Here is a 26,478-nt window from a genome sequence, read left to right on the forward strand (position 1 = left end):
ACGGACTGTGTCGTATGTGTGTACACAACTAGTTTCATAACCCAGATCACAAGCATCTGCTAAGGATATTTATATACCCAAAGGGTGTTGATCAAACCTACGTGGTGGATAACGTTTGGAGGTGAATTTGCAGGTTTCAATTTCCCATTTAAGGTGAGTGAGTGAGTTAGAATTAAATACACATCCAAATGTATTGTGTACATAACAAATACACGTTTTTATTATAAAATCCAATCATCGAATGACTGTTAAACAACCTAACAAAAGTACTTGAATCGTTTAAAAATCATGAAAGTGTCGTAAAACATAACTTGCGTTACATTTGACGTTTTTCTAAATGACACCGTGTATTCATAGACTGCCAGATATGTAATTTATTAACCATACAGGGCATTCGGGTAAGTGGTTAAAGCGTTCGCTCGTCACACCGAAGACCTGGGTTTGATTTCCCATATGGGTACAATGTGCACATTTCTGGTGTCACCAGCCGTGATATTCTGGGAATATTGCTAAAAGTGGCGCAAAACTAAACTCATTTACTCACTCATAACAATAAACCTTTATTCTTAACAATGCAATATATGAAAGGCTAGAGATCGCCAGCAATTCCCTTTTTGGACAAGACAATGATTACATTATACTTGGAATACAGCGATTTACATCACATTAACAACGAGATGAACCTTGAAACCTTACAGAATCAAGATCATGAGAATATATCTGAAGGTGGCAACGTGGTCTGCAGTGTGCAGTATGTTCGTCATGACAGGTTGGTTGTGTAATATCATTTTTATTTCTTTCTTTCCTTCTAACAGAAAGGTCTGGTGGTATCTGATGAGGAAATGTTTAAATTTATTTCATGACGAGTCCTAAACAACATAACATTCCATGGTGAGTGTTTGAGTTAAAATCTAAAGTCACCTTGGCAATATTTCAGCCATATAGTGACTAAAACAAGAAATACTTTAGGATTTTATGTTATACAATCTGTCGACGAAGGAAAGTAAAACAACTATAGTATATCACAGTCAGAAAATTAAAACAAGCATGTTACTTAAAACTATCTACTATTTAGGGCATTACTACATAAAATTGGGCTATAGATCGCAGCAACTGAAGGTAGATCACCACACTAAGGACCATGGGGACTTACAGTGCCTTTGCTATCTTCATGGACCCTAGCTGGGTCATCTCTTTACACCATCTCTTCGGCCATTGGTGATTATAAGCAAATTATGCCGTGATTTAGAATTAAAAAAAATGCAACGGTTTTATAATTTGGTAAATTCAAATGTACTTCGAATGTTTCAGGACTTACGTACTAACATTCCATAAGTGTATTACCTTATATTATCATTTTACTTCATATTTCAAAACAGGTACCAAAACCACTCGTTTAGAGAGAATAAAATGTATGAATTTAGTTTTGTTTCTTCCAGTGATATGTACTGACCTTGACCTCACCGGAGATCCTGTTTCCGTAGTAGAGAGTGGCTTGCTAACACTGTCCTGCAGTAAAACAACAGATAATATCCCGCCGTTAACTGCAGTGAGGTGGTACAGAAACACAGAGGCGATATTTCAAACAGTTGGGGAAAGTACTACCAGATGACTCAAACACAACGGAATACGATCAAGTCTCAGGACGTATCAATGTGACACAACCAACAAGTACACAAGGTGATGCTTCAGATTAACTCCGGCCTGGATGGATCCGTGTGGAGATGCAGCGTTGACGACTACTACAGTAACAACCTGAATGTTGTTGTCCTGGCTCCTACAACAGGTATGTACGTCATGGTGACGTCATGCTTAGGTTAAGAAAACACGTTATTGCATAACTAATATTAGGAGGCACATTCCAGGGCACGTGACAAATGATCCATCAATGGGATGGGCGAAAATAGGTTATGAAGAGTCATAATAGAGATGACATTCTATTTAACATTCGAACATTTCGATCATTAGCACGTTCAGTTGTATGTGACGAGGAAGTGTCCAAGATTGTATCCTGGATCCAACAACAAGTATGTACGCTAGGGCTAAGAAAACACTCGTGTAACTAGAATTCGGTGACACATTCCTGTCCATGTGACAAATGATCCATCAATGGGATGTATCCTGACCCAACAACAAGTATGTACGCTAGGGCTAAGAAAACACTTGTGTAACTAGAATTCGGTGACACATTCCTGTCCATGTGACAAATGATCCATCAATGGGATGTATCCTGACCCAACAACAAGTATGTACGCTAGGGCTAAGAAAACACTCGTGTAACTAGAATTCGGTGACACATTCCTGTCCATGTGACAAATGACTCCTCTGTTGTTGAATTGTTTTAAATGAAATAAAGATTAGACTCACGGATCACTGTTGACTGGGCTGCTATGGAAAAGAACACATACAAATAGATGATGTTCACTTGAAATTTATCATTGACGACATTTCTGAATGATATTGCCCTTTGTTTTCCAGTTGCAGCTTTGATCACCACTGCACCACACCATGGCCCTATATCTACAGGTTAATATTAATTCTGTCAACCTTAGATATGTGGAGACGACAGTATTATGACCATGTTGTGTTTTACCACTACACAGTTTTGGATATGCATGTTCCCTTTGGAAGAAATAAGTAAATTTGCATATTTTTTTATGAAGATGAGTTATGTATTTACGAAGAAATATTGATTTCATTGATGAATGAACACATGAACGAACATGTTTTACTGTTGATTGAATGAAACAGATTTATGTACCTTATGTACATACGCGCGAAGTAACATAGGGTCGGCAGGGTAGACCAATGGTTAAAGCGCACCTCACTAGTTACACTAAAGGCTCGGGTTCGATTCCCCACATGGATACAATATGCGAAGCCCATGTCTTATGTCCCTGTAGTGATATTGGTTGACTATTGCTAAAATCCCACCTCGCTCACTAGTCACTCACTTCACAGCCCATGTCTGTGTACGTTTCAGATTTGCCTCACTCTGGTGTCCCCAATGTGTACATTATAGCTGGGTCCAGTGCGGGGCTGGTCATCATCATTGTCCTCATCGGTTTTCGCTGTCGTTCGCATGAAACATGCTGCAGGTTAGCTGAAGATGGCTATGGTGCATGTATACTGCATGATATCATGCCCATCAACATCATAAACATTTGTTGTTTGATCTGAAGCCAATGCTTGCACTGTTCATATTATTTCCCCATATGTAAATAACACATCCATTGAAGCGGTATTCAGGCACCGTAGCGCAAATAGGGTTGCTCTCAGAGAGAAAACTGACCAGTCTTATATATGAGAGCGAATCGAGCAAAGGTTGGCAAAATACTTACCCTCGCTTCGGTTCGAAAAAATATTTTAATATCAAATTAAATATTGTCACCATCACAGGTAGACCCATTTCCTCACAGGGCTGTGCTCTCAGATTTCCAACTTCATATTTGATAATGACTAACGTAAAAATATATTTAATTCAACATTTTGACATCATCAGTAAATTGTGTTCATATGTTACCAGCTTACATGCATTGATTTGTTTCAATGGCAAGAGATGAAGAACCAGAGACGTGAGTAGAAATCTTTGATTGCGGATGCTTGCAAATAGTTGTCGTTTCATACTGTTATGTTTGATAATTAATATTCTAAAGTATATTTTACAATGATTCCTTGCAGGGTAAAAGATGATCATAAAGAAGAAGAATCGGGAAACGACATAGGTATTTTGTTAATTACATTTCTAAAACTTCAAAGGATACTCATGTTAGGATAAATTCAGAAATATCAATCCCTTACCAACATCGTATTTTAACCGTTCATTCTTTAATACAACCCAGTGATATTGATGAGAGTGAGTGCATTAAGACTTATAGTCACATCGGCAATATTTCAGCCATATGGAGACTAACAGAAGTTTCATCATAAATACATGTACAATATAGAAAGCCTGACAACGAAGGACAGTAAAGAAGAACTAGAATATCACAGTTATGAATATAAAAGTAGTATGTAAATCTAAAATATATTAACTACAGAAGACAATGCAAGATAAAAACAGGTTATGGATTGCCAATAACTGAAGGTAGATCACCATATTAGGGACCATGGTGACTTACTGTATATTTGCGATATTGATGAGAAAGCACATTAACAAGATATGTTTGACCCAAGTTCATAGACTGTCTCAGAGCTTATTGACTTGTGCCTGTTGCACATGTTTGTCTCCTTCAGCGATGGTGGACAACGTTTGTTACGTTGGTTTTGTGGAGGTGGGCGGGGACGCAACAACAGAGGAGGCACCACAAGGCTGTGCATCAGGTAGGAACTCTGATCTACCACAAGGCTGTGTATCAGGTAGGAACTCTGATCTACCACAAGGCTGTGTATGAGGTAGGAACTCTGATCTACCACAAGGCTGTGTATCAGGTAGGAGCTCTGATCTACCACAAGGCTGTGTATCAGGTAGGAACTCTGATCTACCACAAGGCTGTGTATCAGGTAGGAACTCTGATCTACCACAAGGCTGTGTATCAGGTAGGGACTCTGATCTACCACAAGGTTGTGTATCAGGTAGGAACTCTGATCTACCACAAGGCTGTGTATCAGGTAGGAACTCTGATCTACCACAAGGCTGTGTATCAGGTAGGAACTCTGATCTACCACAAGGCTGTGTATCAGGTAGGAACTCTGATCTACCACAAGGCTGTGTATCAGGTAGGATCTTTGATCTACCACAAGGCTGTGTATCAGGTAGGACTCTGATCTACCACAAGGCTGTGTATCAGGTAGGAACTCTGATCTACCACAAGGCTGTGTATCAGGAAGGATCTATGATCTACCATAAGGCTGTGTATCAAGTAGGAACTCTGATCTACCACAAGGCTGTGTATCAGGTAGGAACTCTGATCTACCACAAGGCTGTGTATCAGGTAGGGACTCCGATCTACCACAAGGCTGTGTATCAGGTAGGAGCTCTGATCGACCACAAGGCTGTGTATCAGGTAGGAACTCTGATCTACCACAAGGCTGTGTATCAGGTAGGGACTCCTAAAATGTAATAACGAAGGTGACATCCCGATATTTTGCGTGAGTGAGTGAGTGAGTTTAGTTTTACGTAGTTGTTTGACGCTGCACTTGGAAATATTCCAGCTATATGGCGGCGGTCTGTCAATAATCAAGTATGGACCATACAATCCAGTGATCATCAGCATGAGCATCGATCTACGCAATTGGGATACAATGACATGTGTCAACCAAGTCAGCAAGCCTGACCGCCCGATTCCATTAGTCGTGTCTTACGACAAGCATGGGTTACTGAAGATCAATTCTAACCCAGACCTTCAAGGACCTTCCAGATATCTTGCTATATATGCAACACATGTATATTTCAGATGCACACAACATGAGCGGGCTTCAAGAGCGAAGGACGCTGTCGCTGGAACCCTTTCATATTGACGACGATCTATATGCTAAACCTGTCAAGAAAGCAGAGCGGAAAGGTATTCAGTTATGATTTTGTCACAATTTAGCTTGATATCTGTTACGTGGTAACTGAAGATGAAAGTTAAAACCGGTCTCATCACGCAGTAGGTGAAATATGCCAAAAACCAAGCCAGACATAAGGGCTGGTTACTTCAAAATGTGACCAGCCCAGAATGGATTTAACCAGACACCAAGATATGGTGAATTACTCAGATGTCTGGAACACCTACAATTTTTACCAGACCATCTAGGTGTAATGTTGGACCGTCCGCCAGATATCTAACCCGTATCGGGCTGTTGGACGGGCCTTATTTCATTCACTGCATCACGACGTGATTACTTTCAGTAACGATGGACTGCAGCCTCGGTAACCAGTGAGGAACACCACTATAACTGGCGACACCAAGCATTGGATCCAGTTCTATGTGGACAGACGAATCAAGACGACCGTTTGAAGTGATTTTGTTTCATGCTACTCCGGCTATATGACATGCACTTTGCATTATCATGTGGAGAAAATATATATTATGTTCACTCCCTACTACAAACCAGTATTATTATCTAAGTGAAACAATTGAAAGGGAAAGCTGTTTGTTATTAATGTGTTCATTTATTGTGCAATGTGATGTGCGTTAAATGTGTTTCAGTTGTCTCCCTTGTTCTCTTTTCTTATTGCTATCAATGAATCGTTGATACCACCGTAACTATTCTGTGGTATTCATATGTATTATGATAATGTTTACAGGGTATTATTATGCTTTTCTTCTACGTCTCTGAGGTGATCTACCTTCTACTGTTGGCCATCTATAGCCCCTTTTTACATTGTATTGTCCAAAAATAGTTTTGTACTTTTAAAGATATATGCTAGCTAGTTTTAACTCAATCTGTGATAATCTAGTGGTTTTACTGTCCTTTGCTGACAGGGTTATATATATTATATGTATGTATTATGAATTTAGAACTAGTTTTAGTCACGATATGGCTGAGATATTGCCGATGTGACTTTAAATCTTAACTCACTCACTCACTCACTCTACCTCTCTGAAATAAACGGATTCACATCCCACAGCAAGTCATGTTATCTCGGCGATGTCAGCTGTTATACAACGCCATGCATCGGCCAAGTAAGCAAGCAATACTACCCGATTACTCGACTCTTACAATGGGCTCTGGAAGACCATTTCTAACCCGGATCTTCAAAGGATTTTGATCTTGTTTAATCATTATTCAACCACTGTTCATTTTTCATTGTAAATGGGATGACCCAGGTCTAGTTGTACTTAAGATTGCCGAAAATTGGCTCATTCAGATGGTTGATGAAGTTTGTGTAATCTGAATGCACATATGTCTGTTGGAAGATTGAAGACATCCAACCAATGAAGTTAGTGAAAATTCTCATGATAATAAACAAGGTAACGCTGATCGCAGTCCGAGGTCTTTCCCGAGCCGTACACACACCTAACCGATTCAACACGAACAACTGCCTGACGGTCGGAGATGCCAAACCCCTTTAACAAGCGTAGTCGCCTATACTTTGTGTATTTAGCCTTTCGCCAGAACGACCCATGCTCAACAAAAAGTGAACATTTCCGAAACTATTCGACCGATTTTCATGACATTTTGTCATCATTCACCCGTACTTTTCACTGTTTTTATTACTGTTATTATTATTATTTATTACTGTTTTGTTATTGGTAGTTTAAATTAACAACTGAGATTGATAGTGGCTGCATCCCACATGGGGTTCAAGTATTTTCCTCCTGAGAGTCCCGAAACAATAAAAGGAAGTTTAGGTCTACCAGTTTCGTAGAAAAAAGGTTATTTTAATTAGTCGTTGGATTTATTTACATTCGACAGCATATGAAGGAATGGTGTAAAATCAGCAAGGGTCCGGTCAGGTAGCAAATCTATTGCAAGTCCCTAAGGTCCCCAGTATGGTGATCTACCTTGAGTTACTGACGATCTGTCGCTTGTTTTTATATTGCATTGTCCTAAATATAAATAAGATTCCAGACATTGATGCTTGTTTTCAATTCTGTTTCTGTAATATTGTAGATGTTTTCACCGTTCTTTGTTGTCAGGGTTCTAAATTGTAACTGTATTATCAGGAATTTGTAATTTGTGTTAGTCTCAATATGGCTGAAATGCAGATGTGACTATAGATGTTACACTAGTTCTCTCACTGATATGTCAATATGTCCGTGGAACATGTATGTCTCCTACGTCAATATGTCTGTATCACATGTATGGATCCAGCTCGTCAATATGTCTGTATCACATGTGGGTATCCAACACGTCAATATGTCTGTATCACATGTATGTATCCAACACGTCAATATGTCTGTATCACATGTATGTATCCAACACGTCAATATGTCTGTATCACATGTATGATCCAACACGTCAATATGTCCGTATCACCTGTATGTATCCAACACGTCAGTATGTTTGTATCACATGTATGTCTCCTACGTCAATATGTCTACATCACATGTATGGATCCTACACGTCAATATATCTGTATCACATGTATGTATCCTACACGTCAATATATCTACATCACATGTATGTATCCTACACGTCAATATATCTACATCACCTGTATGTATCCTACACGTCAATATATCTACATCACTGTATGTATCCTACACGTCAATATATCTACATCACATGTATGTATCCTACACGTCAATATATCTGTATCACATGTATGTATCCTACACGTCAATATATCTACATCACATGTATGTATCCTACACATCAATATATCTACATCACATGTATGTATCCTACACGTCAATATATCTACATCACATGTATGTATCCCACACGTCAATATATCTACATCACATGTATGTATCCTACAAGTCAATATGTCTGTATCACATGTATGTATCCTACACATCAATATGTCTGTATCACATGTATGTATCCTACACGTCAATATGTCTGTATCACATGTATGTATCCTACACGTCAATATGTCTGTATCACATGTATGTATCCAACACGTCAATATATGTATCACATGTATGTATCCTACACGTCAATATGTCTGCATCACATGTATGTATCCTACACGTCAATATGTCTGTATCACATGTATGTATCCAACACGTCAATATATCTACATCACATGTATGTATCCAACACGTCAATATATCTACATCACATGTATGTATCCTACACGTCAATATATCTACATCACATGTATGTATCCTACACGTCAATATGTCTGTATCACATGTATGTATCCTACACGTCAATATATCTGTATCACATGTATGTATCCTACACGTCAATATATCTACATCATATGTATGTATCCCACACGCCAATATGTCTGTATCACATGTATGTATCCTACACGTCAATATATCTACATCACATGTATGTATCCTACACGTCAATATATCTACATCACATGTATGTATCCTACACGTCAATATGTCTGTATCATATGTATGTATCCTACACGTCAATATGTCTGTATCACATGTATGTATCCTACACGTCAATATATCTACATCACATGTATGTATCCTACACGTCAATATATCTAAATCACATGTATGTATCCTACACGTCAATATGTCTGTATCACATGTATGTATCCTACACGTCAATATATCTGTATAACATGTATGTATCCCACACGTCAATATATCTACATCATATGTATGTATCCCACAGGTCAATATGTCTGTATCACATGTATGTATCCTACACGTCAATATATCTGTATCACATGTATGATTCCTACACGTCAATATATCTACATCACATGTATGTATCCCACACGTCAATATATCTGTATCACATGTATGTATCCTACACATCAATATATATACATCACATGTATGTATCCTACACGTCAATATGTCTACATCACATGTATGTATCCACACGTCAATATATGTGTTTCACATGTATGTATCCTACACATCAATATATCTACATCACATGTATGTATCCTGCACGTCAATATGTCTACATCACATGTATGTATCCCACACATCAATATATCTGTATCACATTTATGTATCCTACACATCAATATATCTGTATCACATTTATGTATCCTACACATCAATATATCTGTATCACATGTATGTATCCTACACGTAAATGTGTAAATATCACATGTATGTATCCTACACATCAATTTATCTGTATCACATGTATGTATCCTACACGTAAATGTGTAAATATCACATATATGTATCCTACACATCAATTTATCTGTATCACATATATGTATCCTACACATCAATATATCTGTATCACATGTATGTATCCTACACGTAAATGTGTAAATATCACATGTATGTATCCTACACATGAATTTATCTGTATCACATGTATGTATCGTACACATCAATATATCTGTATCACATGTATGTATCCTACACGTAAATGTGTAAATATCACATGTATGTATCCTACACATCAATATGTCTGTATCACATATATGTATCGTACGCATCAATTTATCTGTATCACATGTATGTGTCCTACACATCAATATGTCTGTATCATATGTATGTATCCTACACATCAATATGTCTGTATCACATGTATGTATCCTACACATCAATATGTCTGTATCAAATGTATGTATTTAACACGTCAATATATCTACATCACATGTATGTATCCTACACATGAATATGTCTGTATCACATGTATGTGTCCTACAAATCAATATGTCTGTATCATATGTATGTATCATACGAATCAATATGTCTGTATCACATGTATGTATCCTACACATCAATATGTCTGTATCATATGTATGTATCATACGAATCAATATGTCTGTATCATATGTATGTGTCCTACAAATCAATATGTCTGTATCATATGTATGTATCATACGAATCAATATGTCTGTATCACATGTATGTATCCTACACATCAATATGTCTGTATCATATGTATGTTTCCTACACATCAATTTATCTGTATCACATCTATGTATCCTACACATCAATATGTCTGTATCATATGTATGTATCATACGAATCAATATGTCTGTATCACATGTATGTATCCTACACATCAATTTATCTGTATCACATGTATGTATCCTACACATCAATATGTCTGTATCATATGTATGTATCATACGAATCAATATGTCTGTATCACATGTATGTACCCTACACATCAATTTATCTGTATCACATGTATGTACCCTACACATCAATTTATCTGTATCACATGTATGTATCCTACACATCAATATGTCTGTATCATATGTATGCATCCCACACATCAATTTATCTGTATCACATGTATGTATCCTACACATCAATATGTCTGTATCATATGTATGTATCCTAAACATCACAGTTGCTGGTGATCTATAGCCCGTTGTTTTTATTTTGTACTGTTTCTCTCTCATGATCTATTTTGATGACGGGGTACTAGTTTTAAATAAAGAGCTTAGAGTATTAGTATTTTTACTGTGCTTCGATGACAGGGTTTCCCGTCCTAAGGGCAAATCCGACCTTTGGGCGACAGGACTATAGACTGCGACCTTTGGGCGACATTGCCGTATATTACAAACTTACATTGATTTATTATTCTGCTTGGGTTATATACATTTGAATTTGATAATTAAACATAAAAAGGGGATAAAACCTTGTAAATATATACAAATAGAAAATATATTTTTGGTGTCGCCCATACCGTGTCGCCCAAAGGTAAAGTGTACGGCGTACATGTATATATGCGACCTTTAGGCGACTGTCGCCCAAAGGTCGTATATATATGTCGCCCAATGGTCGCTTATGTAATATACATATATATGTCGCACAATGGTTGCTGTTTAATACTATATACGTGTATACATTTCTGTGGCTGCTTATTTGATACATGTCGCCCATTGGTTGTTTATGTGTTTCAGTGTCTTGCGCGCCGAGAAAATTGTTTTTCATATGTGTGCATGAAACTGACTATCTTGTTTCCGATGTTTAACATCGCACATACAATCAATTGATACTTTTGTGCTTAATTTTTTCAAATATGATGCAGTCAAACAAACCAGACTAGTTGGAATAAACACTGAGATTATGATTACTTTATATTTCTAAAAATATTTTGCTGTAACATACATTTATCATTTGGCTTAACTAACTCCCGCTCAAGCGCCGATGTGCCCTTGCTTTAGATTAGTTTACGTTGTTTACCACTCATGGTTTTAGGATATGTTACGATTAACCAACAACTAAATATGAAATATTCTCATACTCAAACACCGAAAACCTCTATAGGAAATCAACACCCTGATGAAGACAGGCAGATATGTAGTCTTTCTTTCGGGGGTAAGAAAACGACATCGTATCGCTTCCTGTGAACGAACGAGAGAAGACGATTTTGTCAGTAAAGACGTAAAATTTTCAATTAAAAATCATTAAACAATTTTATGTATCTTTTCAGTTCTAATTTGTTTTTGCTAGGCATTGTATAATATGCAGGGATTAGAATTAGCGTGTGCATTTGCCTCGTATACACCGTAGGAAATCGCAATCAGCTGTGCACACTTTTCCCCGCCATCTACCGGTGATTTAGTTAATCGGAGTAATCGGAAAAAATATAGTATCTGAAATTATTATGTTACCATGACAAGTATATTGTTTCATTTTAATTGCAGGTTTTGCTCTATAACTGAAAAATATATATAATCATAAGTAAGGTTATGCGACAGAACTTTGGCGTATTGCTGGATAGTATTTAGGCAAGCAACAATTTGACCTGTCACCAATGAGGTTTCGCGCGATCTCGCTATTTCCACAGCGAAGACATGTGATCGTCCAGCTACAAGAACTATTACTTTTAGCCAAACGAAACATGTTTACGTATCCATTTTCTGCCAAATTCACTTCATTTCAAGGCGTGAGTAGATGCAATATGACAGTGATTTTTGTGACTAATTCGGACCGAAGTTATAATATCAGTGAGGCACAGGATTTCACTGCAGTTGATATAAACATTCTTTTTTGACCTTTTGAGTAAAATTAATAACATGGATTGCAAAGTCCAGATATAAAAAATATGTTTCATGACGAGATAAAGTAACAACATGATAAACTTGCGTAATTAAATATGGATTTGTTGACACTATTTCAAATGACTGACCACAACGAAAAGGTCAGCGAAGGTTGATGGAGTCTGGAGTCTGAATACTATCTAAACACAGCCCATTTTGAGCCAGTCGGGATTATTTCTGTTCTCTGATCATACATTGAGGCATACCAGACGACTCCTGAATAAACTGGGGCTCCGACATTGATTTTACCTACTGTTTGGTCTGAATATCACCTAAACACAACCCATTTTGAGCCAGTCGGGATCATTCAGGTTCTCCTATCATACACTGAGGCATACCAGACGACTCCTGAATAAACTGGGGCTCCGACACTGATATTTGCCTGATGTCTGGTCTGAATATCACCTAAACACAGCCCATTTTGAGCCAGTCGGGGTTATTCCGGTTGTCCTATCATACACTGAGGCATACCAGACGTATCACCACCACCGACAGTACAGGGATTGCATTCCTTTGTTGGTGTCTATAATGCACTCAGTCGTGTCCTCCATGGATATGCAGATCGCCTCCAACCTTTAGACAAGGCCACGGCCGGAAAAACAGTCTAAAGACAAACTTTGCTGGACTGATGATCTGTACTGTGCATTCAACAAGGCCAAAGCTGCCCTGTCGGACAACAAGACAATCACTATTCCGAGACCAAGTGATACTCTGTGCATCGTCACAGATGGCGGGAACATTATATGCTTGTCGTGATACCAAACCGTTATTGGCCGGCTTCTTCAACGCCAAACTGAAGACTCATCAAGTTGCATGGCTTCCTTGTGAGCTGGAGGCTCTTGCTATCGGATCATCCATAAAACATTTTTCTCCATTCATCACTGCTTCAACTCAAAAGGCTCAATTACTCACTGATCGCCGTCCTTGTGTGCAGGCTTACAACAAACTCAACAGAGGTGAGTTTTCTGCAAGCTCTCGAGTCACGACATTTCTGGCAACAATCAGTCGGTACAACGTCTCTGTGAACCACATATCTGGAGGGAACAATATCCCGACAGACTACTGTAGCCGTCATCCGAGTTCATGCTCGGATCAGAGTTGCCATATATGCAGATTCATCCAGGAGGATGCAGAATCAGTTATTCGAAGTTTGAGTGTTAAGGATCATACAGGCTCATCACATAATGGAGTTAGTTAAGATAAACACTGTCAAAACATTTGTAGGAGAAAGTATTGTACCGTATGTAGTAGTAATCTCATTTTCTAGACTTATACCAAGCATATGGTCTGGGCATTTAGTAGGCCTACTGACACCCTTAATTCATCAGTAGCCTATACTCCCATTTCTGTACACACGTGCCGCGGGATCCATGTGACGAGTTGTGGAGTCACCGCTACACTTACAGTACATCTATAAAAATCGTTGTGAATTCCGTCTACGAATGATGAATTGTGCCAGTGCTTAATCCAGGCCATAGTTCATGAGTTCCATGCACTAAAAGTAGCAGGTTGAAGTCCGACGCATGATAAGCAGGAGAATCCTCAATTTCAGCTCCAGATCTTTCATTTGAATACAATGGACAGTTTGGCACCCATGTCTGGCAATGCACATTTGCAGACCAGACAGTTGCATCCGATAGTCGTGGTTTTTGCGCAATGAGTACATTAAAATAGGTAGTATATGTCGGGTTTCGCCCTTCACAGTTACGTAGATAATTGCACTGATGAATAGTCGTTGATTGCAAGTTCAATTATTATAAAAAGGTTGTTCCGCCTCAACGTACAGACAGGAAAGTCTCTTTTCCAAACACGTGAGGCAACAAGAATGCTTTTTGACACATTAAATCTGACCGTCCTTGTATCAGTGTCTTCACTTGACGTTTCTCACGTAACGTCCGCGGTCAGGTCATTGTTTTCCGTTGTTTTTCGTTGACTTCTCCTGTTTCGAGGGATGCACCCTTGGTGGACTATCTGAAACAATGACTGCTTCACAATAAAACCCTCGTTTGTTTTATAATTCTTTTTCCTGATGTTGTGTCAAGGAACTTTTTCCCGCTTCAGAATACAAAAGCGTGTTTGTGTTTATACAATCGATCTCTTCATCGATAGCACATGTTCTCGTGTCAAAAGGCATTATTATCAATAGTGTAGTGTAGATTTTTAACTTTATTGCTTATTCGATTCACATCATATCTTAGCATAGATATATCATGATTTAGACTAGCTTCCCGAGATTGAATTTCGTGAGCTAGGATTTTCAGACATGCATTTTATTTGTATTTGTATTTGTCTCCAAGAAAATCGATCATCTGACATATATCTTTGTCACATTTTGCTCCTTGACTTTATCAAATATCTCGTGCATACACATTAGTGTTCTGAGGGAGCATGGCAATGTATCGTTTTCCTTCTCTGTGTAATTCTTAGTTGTGTCCAGAAAGGTGATATCCATATCGGATCTACGTTTGTGTTTTGACCTGTGAATATATGACATTTGCAGACACAGACCAAATTATCAAGCTGTACAGCAGATATACATCTGATGCATTTTTCACAGGAATGAGCTTAGCCTCTTCACTTTTCATTTGGGATCCGAAAGGAATGTTTTTGTGTCATATTTTGCAGAGAAGCTGTTTTCCTCATTTCTGCACACCAATATCAGTTTAACCTTCACACGTATGCCTGTCATGTTGGAAAAAACATAGTTATCATGAAGTTCTTTAAGAATACCATATTCCAGCCATGTTGGCCTCTGTGTAGAGTAAGTTGGCGACGAGTTTACTTCACTCATAGTTAAATAGTCGTGGGTGGTATGAAAAATAGGATTACCTTTAATGCGCCCTTTTCTGGTTTCTCTAATATTCTAATCTGCATAATTGCCAAACAGACAAACTGATTTCCAGGCAAAATGAATATATCAATTGTATTGATTGCATATGGATTTAGAAAAATGATGATTCCATTCCATACACGCCAATTTCGTGCAAGCGTTTTAATGATGTACACGTGAACTCGGAGTCTTTTACAATGAAACGTGTCAGTGTGTTACTCTACTGATTGGACAGGCCATGCTTACCCTTTTACGTCGCTTGAGCAATACTCCAGCAAGGTCTCGACGGGGCACACAATGGAATCGGTGTTGCAGTATACCTTTTTGTCTTACATCGGATATCATCGCTATTTGAAAATCAGTGATGACACCAGGTGTTCGTGAAAAGGTTAAAGCATGCCATAATAAAATTTGCCTGAATATGGAAGTATTTTTTGCTTGACGCTTCACGTGACGGCGGCCTGGGAACAAAAGTTTCAACCTGGTGATCGATTAACTGGAAAACCCAGCTAGAATTTGGAATTGTGATTGGTGTACAGAGATTCCAATGCTTATAAGGGAAGACAAACGTTTGGGAAATTGATTTTTTTAAACACATTAGGGTCAGTTTTAATGTCTCGGACCAGACGTTTCTTTTGTAGTCGACTCAGCATACGTAAATATGCTACTGAGCTTATGATGAATCTCGAGGACTTCACTCTAACAGCAGAAACATCGACCCAGTTGAGTTAAACATAGAACGTCGGTGCGTATATTTTGCATGTGGTTACATCTGAAAGTATATGGAAACTCCATACTCTATCTACCCACCCCTGCCCAGATCGGGTGTAGGATGGTTTGTCCGGGTCAGATAAAGTATGTCCTTTTTATATTGGTCTAGATTGTGATAATTTAACAGATCAAGTATGGCTTTAGGATGAAGTTGTAGATACACTGTTACCCAGTCGGTGTTTTGTTAAAAAATATAGATGAATAAGAAAGTAATATTCCTGATGGAATGGAATGGACCCCATAATATTGTTGATACAAAACTGAGGAAATGAAATCAGGTTTACTCAGCTCACCTGCTGACTTTTATGTTTTCTTATGTTCACTGCAAACGTATTGGCGTCTCCAACCTATCATTTTAGAATCAACGATGGACGTGTGCGCACATACTCATGTATGCACGCGCGCACTCCACAATTACTCTCACACACAGACACACACATTAATTTTAACGGAGCCTTGGGTTAGCCTAGTGGTTTAAGCGTCCGCTCGTCACGCTGAAGATCCGGGTTCGATTCCCCACATGGGTACAATGTGTGAAGCCCATTTCTGGTAATCCCGCCGTGATATTGCTGGAATATTGCAAAAAGCGGCGTAAAACCATACTCATTCACATAACTGTTTATAATAACTGTTATTGATGAAGCAATTCATCACAATAGTACCTTTCCACCCCCTTGTCCTGAGCAAATATTAGAGAGTGTAGTTTAGTATCGTGGCAACAGAGTGAGGCAGAGAGGAATCAATGACACTCATACTGGAAATATTTTTTCCTGAGTTGTGAGATTTTCTCTGTATGTTTGCCAGCACTTGAGAGTCATGCACGACTATTCTCAGAGTTTCGAAACATATCCTTGGGCTACTAATCCAGAAACAAATCGATTGGAATTGACAGAAGGCAGTCATGGTCACGTGCAAGCACATTGATTTCAAGTTTGGAATATTGATGATGTTCCCTGAAATCACATCGGAAACAGTTCATGACTTGCGCTGTATTAGACACGTACAGTGCAGCGTCCACATGTCCAGCATGTCTACTTCGGTGATGGCTTTTATCGTTGTGAAGCTTTTGGTTTTAGGTTTTCAAAGTATTTTAGGGGACCCATCAAGCGGGATGGCTGCCTTTGTACAATATTCCCAATGTTCAGTTTTTCAAACACCTCCACATAGTGGAGGGGTGTACACGGTACGTACAAAGACAGGATGTGCCAGGATATGTTCTGAAGACCCGGCGTGTGTGGCTTACAGTGTCTCTGGAACTCTATGCCGGACACACGAGGAGTTGTTCCAGACTGGAGAATGCTACATTGGAGGCTGGACACATTATAATGTAAGTGGGAAGCTACACCAGCGTTTAAAACACTGTAATGTTGGAAAACCTACAAAGTAAGTTTGGAGATTGAAATTACACCATCTTCAAGATAAATAATGTACATGCATCATAGGCACTAAATAACTACGATGAATATACAGCGTATATAGTATCTTATCATCATAGGCACTAAATAACTACGATGAATGTACAGCGTATATAGTATCTTATCATCATAGGCACTAAATAACTACGATGAATATACAGCGTATATAGTATCTTATCATCATAGGCACTAAATAACTACGATGAATATACAGCGTATATAGTATCTTATCAACATAGGCACTAAATAACTGTGATGAATATACAGCGTATATAGTATCTTATCAACATAGGCACTAAATAACTGTGATGAATGTACAGCGTATATAGTATCTTATCATCATAGGCACTAAATAACTACGATGAATATACAGCGTATATAGTATCTTATCATCATAGGCACTAAATAACTACGATGAATATACAGCGTATATAGGATCTTATCAACATAGGCACTAAATAACTACGATGAATATACAGCGTGTATAGTATCTTATCATCATAGGCACTAAATAACTACGATGAATATACAGCGTATATAGTATCTTATCATCATAGGCACTAAATAACTACGATGAATATATAGCGTATATAGTATCTTATCATCATAGGCACTAAATAACTACGATGAATATACAGCGTATATAGTATCTTATCAACATAGTCACTAAATAACTACGATGAATATACAGCGTATATAGTATCTTATCAGCATAGATCACTGTTATCTGTCTTTACTTAGATACAAAAACATATTTGTAGAAAAGACCGCATGAACTGACTGACTGACTGACTGAGTTTAGTTTTACGCCGCTTTTAGCAATATTCCAGCAACATCACGGCGGGGGACACCAGAAATGGGCTTCAAACACTGTACCCATGTGGGGATTCGAACCCGGGTCTTCGGCGTGACGAGCCAACGCTTTAACCACTAGGCTACCCCACCGCCCAGATCGCATGAAGCACATTACAAATGATAATATACCTTTATGTTACCTTTTTGGCTCTTTTGGTTTTCTTTAACAAACCCAAAAACTATGGAATCCTTGAGGGGACAATATTAACTCTCACTCACTTGAGGGGACATTGTCGTGTTGTTGACCTCTCAGAAACAAAGAGGCAAAATTATCCAAAGCGTGACAATGCGACAACGCGACATTTCAGCCATTTGTCGCATTGTTTTGAATTATAATATACTGAGTCAAAAAAGAAACTTCACATTCTTTCTTCAGGGCACTATAAAAGAACAAGAGATGGTAAGGTGGTTAAATTGTTATTATTTTATTGCTGAGATCTGTGTCATGTACTCGATACACTGACACCGCCGTTCCAAAACACGGGTATACAGAATGTCAAGTCAGAAGAATAAAAATGCGAAATTTTTCAGTTCAATATCGTGTATGGCCGCCCCACGCATTCACCACTGCCAAACACCGTGTCCTCATCGACTGCCTGATGTTTGTGAACACGTGGTTGGGGATTCTGCGCCATTGCTCTTGCAAGGCAGCGCCAAATTCCTACAAATTCTGAGGTTGGTTCCTAAGACCACGAAGCCTTCTCCCAAGTGCATCCCAAACGTGCTCTATTGGATTAAGGTCAGGGGACCTCGATGGCCAGTCCATGACGTTGATTCCAGCGTTTTGAAGGAAATTTCGTGTCAACATCGTGGTATGCGGCCGAGCATTATCATGCTGGAACTGTAGACCTGGGCCATGAGCCGCCATGAAAGGAACGAGTTCAGGGGTGAGCACCTGGTCGCGGTAAGCAGCAGCTGTGAGGTTTCCACTGATGACCAGAGGTCGGGAACGGTTGTTCCCACAGAAAGCACCCCACACCATACAACTTCCGCCCCCGAATCTCTCGACTTCCTGTACACAACATTGGGCCTACCGTTCACGACGTCGTCTCCAGACTCTATGCCTGTCGTCCGCGAATCTGAGGGTAAACGTGGATTCATCACTAAAGACGACTCGATTCCAGTCTCTCTGGGTCCATCGGAGGTGACGTTGGCCCACAGCAGACGTTGATGAAACGGAGTCAATATAGGCCTGTGATATGGACGTCGAGAATGGAGATTGGCAGCCCGCAACCGATTTCGAATGGTCTGTGAGGACAGTCGACCTCTAAACATCTCAGCCCTGGTTCGTGTAGCCGGCAGAAATCTGTCACGTAAGTGACGTAGGACGATTTGATGGTCTTCTGCTCGTGACGTCACACGTGGACGACCCGACCTTGGGCGATCAGAAGTGGTGCCAGTTTGTTGTAGACGACCTCGCAAGTCATACACAGTACGACAGCTGCATCCCATTGCTCTTGTGACGTCAATAACTGATCTTCCCGCTTGCAACATGCCAACGGCGTTCACGTTGCACATTTGACAATCGTGGCATTTCAAGTACCATTAGAACTGTGGTTTTAAAGTGTTTTTTCAATTCTTGAAGCCAATACAAACACGTGCATGTGAAGAAAACTTCGATGCGAAGATCACGTGATCGACTGCACGTGCAAAACCTGTTTTGGCACTAACGTCATTTGCACGACGAATGGATGGTTTCGAGTGGGTTTTGCTAACGTTTTTCTAGAGTCGAAAGATACGGATCCCATTTCGGATACATAGATGTATCATCAGAGAAAAAGTATTCATTATTTTTCAAATTACATTTTGTGAAGTTTCTTTTTTGACTCAGTATATTTTTCTATTCATCCAAAGGGCGACATAGCGACAATTTTGAAGGTCAAAATATGTCGCGTTGTTGTATTGTCGTCCATCTAAGATGTGTATAAAAAAGCCTTAAAATGTGCGACACGCGACATCATGAATATGATGACAAATTCTTTGCGGTTCTATTCATTGTAATTACTGCATTAAGTGGCCCTGTCATTTTAGGTACTTTGGACATATCTCCAATATCAAGCTAAAATCCAGGCCACATCGGCATCGATGTATCGATGCATTGTGAATCAAGGCATGTCCACAATATATAGGATTCAAATTGACTTGAAAAGTAGACTTCACCACACGTTATTGTAATGAAATACCTTGCTAATTTACCAAGCTCCCTAAGCCTTGAGTAGAGTGAGTGAGTGAGTGAGTGAGCATAGGTTTCTGGCATTTCAACGGTACACCACTCTGCCAAGCGAATTCATCCTTCTTTATTTCATACTGATAATTATGTCGCGTTGTCGCACATTTTAAGGCTTTTTTTACCCATCTTAGATGGGCCGACAACGCGACATCTTTTGACCTTGAAACTTGTCTCTATGTCGCCCTTTGGATGAATAGAAAAATATTATTCAAAACGCGACAATGCTCAAATCGCATAGTTAAGATTCATCTGTGTTAATGAGATTAAATATTTGACATATTTATCTCAACATGATAAATCTTTATTTGATTTATAACATAGTAAAGATTTACTTACGAGAAAAGAATGTCAGTTGTGATAAGCTCACCCCTGAATGCGTTCACTTATTGTATGTATACAATGGTCAGTATCACCAGCAACCTGGCTTATTCACATGAGTGAGTGAGTGAGTGAGTGAGTGAGTGAGTTAAGATTTAAAGTCACATCGGCAATATTTCAGCCATATCGCTTATCCACATGAATCGCAAACCATATCAATAATGTACATCGGGCACACATCTTTCATGGTCAGTAATATGTGATCACATTGGAAGGGATATCTGTTCTGCTGCATATTTATTACCTGATCAAATACTGTATGCATGAAATATGATTCTTCTATTCAAGATTCATAAACGCTGTAAGACTGAGGGCGACACTGGCGTGGCAACACGGAAGTGTAAGTGTTATGATGGATACGTCGGTGACGACTGTTGGCGACTGATGATCGGTGAGTTGTTTACGGAGAACACACAGTGTTCACTTTTAGTTTGCCGCTAACGTCAAACCGAATCTGTGACAGCAATAATTGAGGCTGCTTATTCGATGGCGATGAATATGAACGGCAAATGTGTTTTGTATGATTGAAAACGAAATAAATTTTTGATAAAGTGATGTTTGAGAATGTCTGTCTCTATTGTTTCTTCAGAGCCGATGTTTGACGGAGATTCATAATTTCCACTACAATATTTGAAATCGTTTTTTTATATGCACACGTTGCGATCAAGGGCGAGTTTCACGTGCAATATGGGTACCCGTATTTAAGCACATATAAAGTTTAGTTACCTGTTCTTAAGGTTCCCCGTCAAATACAGCAAGTATAATACTCATTTGTGAGGATTCATATTAGTCCTTTTCCATGATATGATGTTATATCTAATGACTTTTAACAACCGACCCTGCTTGTCCTCAACGCAATATATTGTCGGCTAAAAATGAAATCTAATTGTTCAAAGCATTTCAACATTTCGGTCCGACTGTCAAAGTATTCTGTTGAAGAGACTCCTTTCAGAGGAGACACAACACGTCGCTAGGTACATGCGACACTGTTTGGATAGAAGGTATGGCCTTTCATACCTCAGACACCCAATCCAGAAAATATCTTCAAAGTGTAAAAGTCAGTAGTCTTTAACAAAAAGGCCTCCATTAATCGGAGGAACACAACCAAGACATGCCCATGACGATATATGTTTGACGATTCAGAAAAACAGGTCAATATATCTTTTCAGATTGCTCTGAGGGTTTTACCAGCGGTCACTATGACGGAGAAAATGGTCTGTTTCTAGTTCACCCTGTGTTGTCTCCGGAACCCTTTCGAGTCTGGTGCAGGATGGCGCATGGCGGTAATACATTTATACAGAGACACAAGCGTAGCTCCACAAGTTTCTACCGTACTTGGCAAGATTACAAAGATGGATTCGGCGATCTACGTTATGACTTCTGGCTCGGTAACGACAAAATCTCCCACATTGTAAATGGACGTGATCACAAACTTATTTTTAACTACATAGATGTTTTCACCCTTAAAATCAGAAACCAGGTATACAATGAGTTCAAACTAAACAGGAACAATGATTATCAAATGTCATTTGTCTCGACGTGGGGTAATGCGGACCCTTCGCATAATGGTGGTGATTGTTTGGGCGCATTACAGGGGCAGTCCTTCTCTACCTTCGACAGAGATAATGATGACAGTCCTCTAAACTGTGCTCAAGAACACAAGTCTGGATTCTGGTTCAAGAGCTGCACTCCCTGTAACCCCAATGGTGTTTGGTCAGAGACTACAGACAAGAAGAGAGCTGGAGTACCCGAGGAGATGTTCTGGACACCTGCTTATGGAGATAACCTGATACTTTCTTGTTGGATCTTTTTGAAGGCAGATTGATTTTGAGGGATACATTTCAGATACGTACCTCCTCGTAAAGTCACATTTAGGACCGAGCCCAAGGCTCGGGATAGCGTTGTCTCGAATTTGAGATAAGCTAGCAAATATATTGTATTTGTACAGTAATGAGGTCGGGACCAGACAAACGGTTCGAGGTATCAGTACGTGGCTCGCGCGATCGACTGCATTATAGGAAAGATACGTCAATTACGATGATATGATAGTGTCATCATTCCAGTTTAGTGTTGCGTGCAAAGAAGCGCATTCATGCAACTTTTGCTTGATTCGTGAAAATGTTCAGTTCAATTTCGCTGATTCACCCACTGGAGTTCAAAATACAAGATTTATGTTTTTGCATAAAGATTCAGAGTGTAGAAAAACTCTATATAAGACTGTGACAAAAGGGATGAACATTCCAGTATTCAACTATCTACTGTTGTCGAGCAATATTCCTGCAGCTGAGGTACAACTGAGAATGTGATTTCAAAGATCAGCATACAAGCATAGCTTGATTCAAGTGAACAGTAAACTTATAACATATGGTACATATTCATGTTGTAAAGTACGGATACTACGTACTTTACCGAGAAACTGCAATCCCAGATGCAACCTGTGCTACATTTTGCGACTTTCTAAATGGAATAACCTATTCACAGAAAACTAGACCTGTCTTTGCATGTACTTTGGCGGGTTCCTCCAATGGGACCGGATGCTCTCCATCTTATTATCATTCATAGTGAATCATAAATACATGTTAATGATATAGCTGGATACGATGGATTCGTGTCAAGGAAACGACGTCCACATGTTTGGAATTAAGCCTTTTGAAAGTTTTATGGAATTACAGAATGTAGTAACCCTGATCAAACATCTTTTGAGCAAGCCCTTGCTTTAATCTGTCAAACATTTACATTGTGCAAACTTAAAGTTGTTTCAGATGAGAGCAATATAGCATTCCAACCTGAGTGCAATAAAGTGAATGAGTGAATAAATTTCTTATTTGCCTCCCGAGATGAATCCGAAGATCATATGCGGGCAAATGCATAATTTACTATAGTGAGTGAATGAGTAAGTTAATATTTAACGTCACATCGGCAATATCGTGACGAAAACAATTTATATAATACAAAAATGAAAATAATGTGAAGAGTTAAACCTGTCGACGATGGGCAGTCAAAATACTAGAGTATCACAGATATAAATATAAAACTAGCATGTAAAACTAAAACATTTAAATCCAAGAAGACAATACAATATAAAACTCGGGCTATAGATCGCCATAATTTACTATATATAATAAATATTTTGCATTACTTAATATATATAATGAAAGCATGAGATACATGCTTACTAAAATGTCAGAGTACAATTTGTAGCAGCATTGAGTATTTATCTCGTAGACATATCACGATTTTTCTTTAGATTCCACATGGAGTTACAAATTTAATTTGATGTATATCCACATATCCATCACCATCACGTCTGTCAATCAGAGAAGAGTAAGTGAGTGTAGTTTTACGCCGTACTCAGCAATATTCCAGCTATATGGTGGCGGTCTGTAAATAATGGAGTCTGGACCAGACAATCCAGTGATCAACAGCATGAGCATCGATCTGCGCAATTGGGAACGGATGACATGTGCCAACCAAGTCAGCGAGCCTGACCACCCGATCCCGTTAGTGGCCCCTTACAAGCATGGGTTACTGAAGGCACATTCTAACCCGGACCTTTACAGGTCCAATCAGTCAAGAAAGGAAATCATATTTTTTTATAAAATGGAGAACCTGCCTGTGTAAAGTATCGTTTGTCCACCTGACGCACAAACATTCCGTTTTCTGCTCTGCGAACCTCTATCACACATGAGGACGATCACTGGCGGAAAAGCTGAAATACCAATCATTTCGAATATGCTCCACGCCATCAAGCCATATAGATTGGAGGTCAAACCTAACCTTGTGGTTGTCATCATGATGGCGTTGTAATGCAGCAGTGCCGCATTGGACACAGTCATTAAACACATTCATTTTTAAGGTGAAGATGCACCCTTGCAATAATCCAATAACTGTCAAGCACATTTTGCTTCAATGCGTTGATTTCGCTTCTATCAGACAACATGTTTATGATAATGTTCATTCATTATCTAAAGCGTCTAACCACTTGATTATAGCATATTTAAAAGAAACCTTCAAATGAAACCTTCAAGCCCATGACAGAATATACTATATTATTATCTCAACAGAAAGTTTTTACGTTTGAGTGCAATATTTGACTGAGATTTTAGTAATTTTCAACATCACTTACATGATGCTTAATGCACCGCAAAACAAAAGACAAAGCGAATAGCTGCAACAAATGCTGACGCGGGGTTTTGCAATATTCACTCTGTAAATGGTATCATGAGATATCTGGTTTCCGTGCTAGTCTCTCAAGGTTACTGGTCTCGGGATGGCTTACAACAGGCTTACAACAGGCAACTGTGGCACCACTTGTCATCCCTTTAAGTCGTGACTATGACACTACGACGGACGAGGAACCGACAGGTCTCCCGGAATAGATTTTGAGATGTCCCCCGCCATGACTGGCTGTTCCGTTTCTGCGGTTTCAGCCCGCCTCGACAGATAACAACTTTTGCGTTTTCAATGATGATTGTTTCTTAAACAACTCTTTCGGTGGAGTCCGGAAAAGTTTCAGTATAAGAAAGCTGTTGGGTTTTAGTAAATGATACACATGTGTATTATTTATATTTCTGAGGCAATTTTGTATAATAATCAAATTTGCAATTCATCGGTCCGTTTCTGACTCAAACGGACTGTAGTGGTCTGAATGATATTTTCAGCAGTACCTAGGAGTTTGATGCAGATTGTTATGTGGCAGTGTTGAACCTTGTGTATCAATGTTCCACGTGTATAACAATGTACAGTGGACTGAGGGTGGGGTCATTTATTACAGTGACAGTAATATTGCCACTAATGGCTTGTTAACGTGCAGCATCCACGAGGTCATTGGTATGGCGTGGAGGTCCACTCTTCCACAGACATTCCCACAATGCATTTAAGTTGTAGATGTCCACGTGTTTGATCAATGAAAAATAGTTACAGAATGTGACCTAATTCAAGGTCATCGGTTATGCATTGAATTAGGTCAAGGTTCAATCACTTGTTACTAGCAACGGTTTGACCATGGGTATAAAAGTATGTTTGATATGAAATGTAAGTGGATTTGATTTATAAAATGCTAACGATAATAAGCTTCATTGGTATGGCGTGGATGTCCAATGATATTTAAAATGCTAAACTGTGTGGGTTCACTCCCAAACATGTTTGATATGCCCATTTCTGATGTAAGCGCCGTGAAATGTGCCATTGGGATTATAGTTTTACATTTCATAAATAATCTAATGACTATACAGTTGCATTATGAGCAAGTATGATTGTTTTAAAGAGATGATCCATCAACATACAAATACCAATGGCCCGACAGCCACCATCCCCATAATATCATCAACTTCAAAGTAAATTCAGGGTTTCAATTTTAACTTAAGGAGGACAACTAATTTTGTTAATCTTACGTTTACATTGACAGGTCATAGTCATGCACAATCTGCTGAAGTAAACAAGTCGCCATAAGGATACA

General features: G+C 39.0%; 2 protein-coding genes and 1 long non-coding RNA gene across 4 annotated transcripts; all 3 read left to right on the plus strand.

Annotated features, from left to right (window-relative positions):
* Window positions 1-1,616, plus strand: LOC124264607. The gene is made up of 3 exons (XR_006895180.1): window positions 1-153; window positions 699-769; window positions 1,440-1,616. It is a non-coding gene; the product is annotated as an uncharacterized LOC124264607 (long non-coding RNA).
* A 1,943-nt stretch (window positions 1,617-3,559) lies between these two features.
* Window positions 3,560-6,180, plus strand: LOC124264626. Of its 2 annotated transcripts, XM_046699366.1 has the most exons (4): window positions 3,560-3,725; window positions 4,237-4,323; window positions 5,397-5,504; window positions 5,834-6,180. In XM_046699366.1, the coding sequence occupies exons 1-4, from the start codon at window positions 3,668-3,670 to the stop codon at window positions 5,863-5,865; spliced, it is 285 nt and encodes a 94-aa protein (XP_046555322.1). In that variant the 5' UTR covers window positions 3,560-3,667; the 3' UTR covers window positions 5,866-6,180. The 2 variants fall into 2 exon arrangements, with proteins under 2 accessions (XP_046555322.1, XP_046555321.1); XM_046699365.1 differs by lacking the exon at window positions 3,560-3,725 and having other exon boundaries at window positions 4,033-4,323.
* Window positions 6,181-17,134: 10,954 nt separating this feature from the next.
* Window positions 17,135-23,348, plus strand: LOC124264618 (fibrinogen-like protein 1). Its single transcript, XM_046699362.1, has 3 exons — window positions 17,135-17,469; window positions 21,309-21,411; window positions 22,190-23,348. Exons 1-3 carry the CDS (start codon window positions 17,161-17,163, stop codon window positions 22,843-22,845), a joined length of 1,068 nt encoding a protein of 355 aa, XP_046555318.1. The 5' UTR covers window positions 17,135-17,160; the 3' UTR covers window positions 22,846-23,348.
* Window positions 23,349-26,478: the final 3,130 nt, after the last annotated feature.

This window comes from Haliotis rubra, unplaced genomic scaffold, assembly GCF_003918875.1.
Source record: "Haliotis rubra isolate DU_JTF1 unplaced genomic scaffold, ASM391887v1 Scf932, whole genome shotgun sequence".
Taxonomy (NCBI): domain Eukaryota; kingdom Metazoa; phylum Mollusca; class Gastropoda; order Lepetellida; family Haliotidae; genus Haliotis; species Haliotis rubra.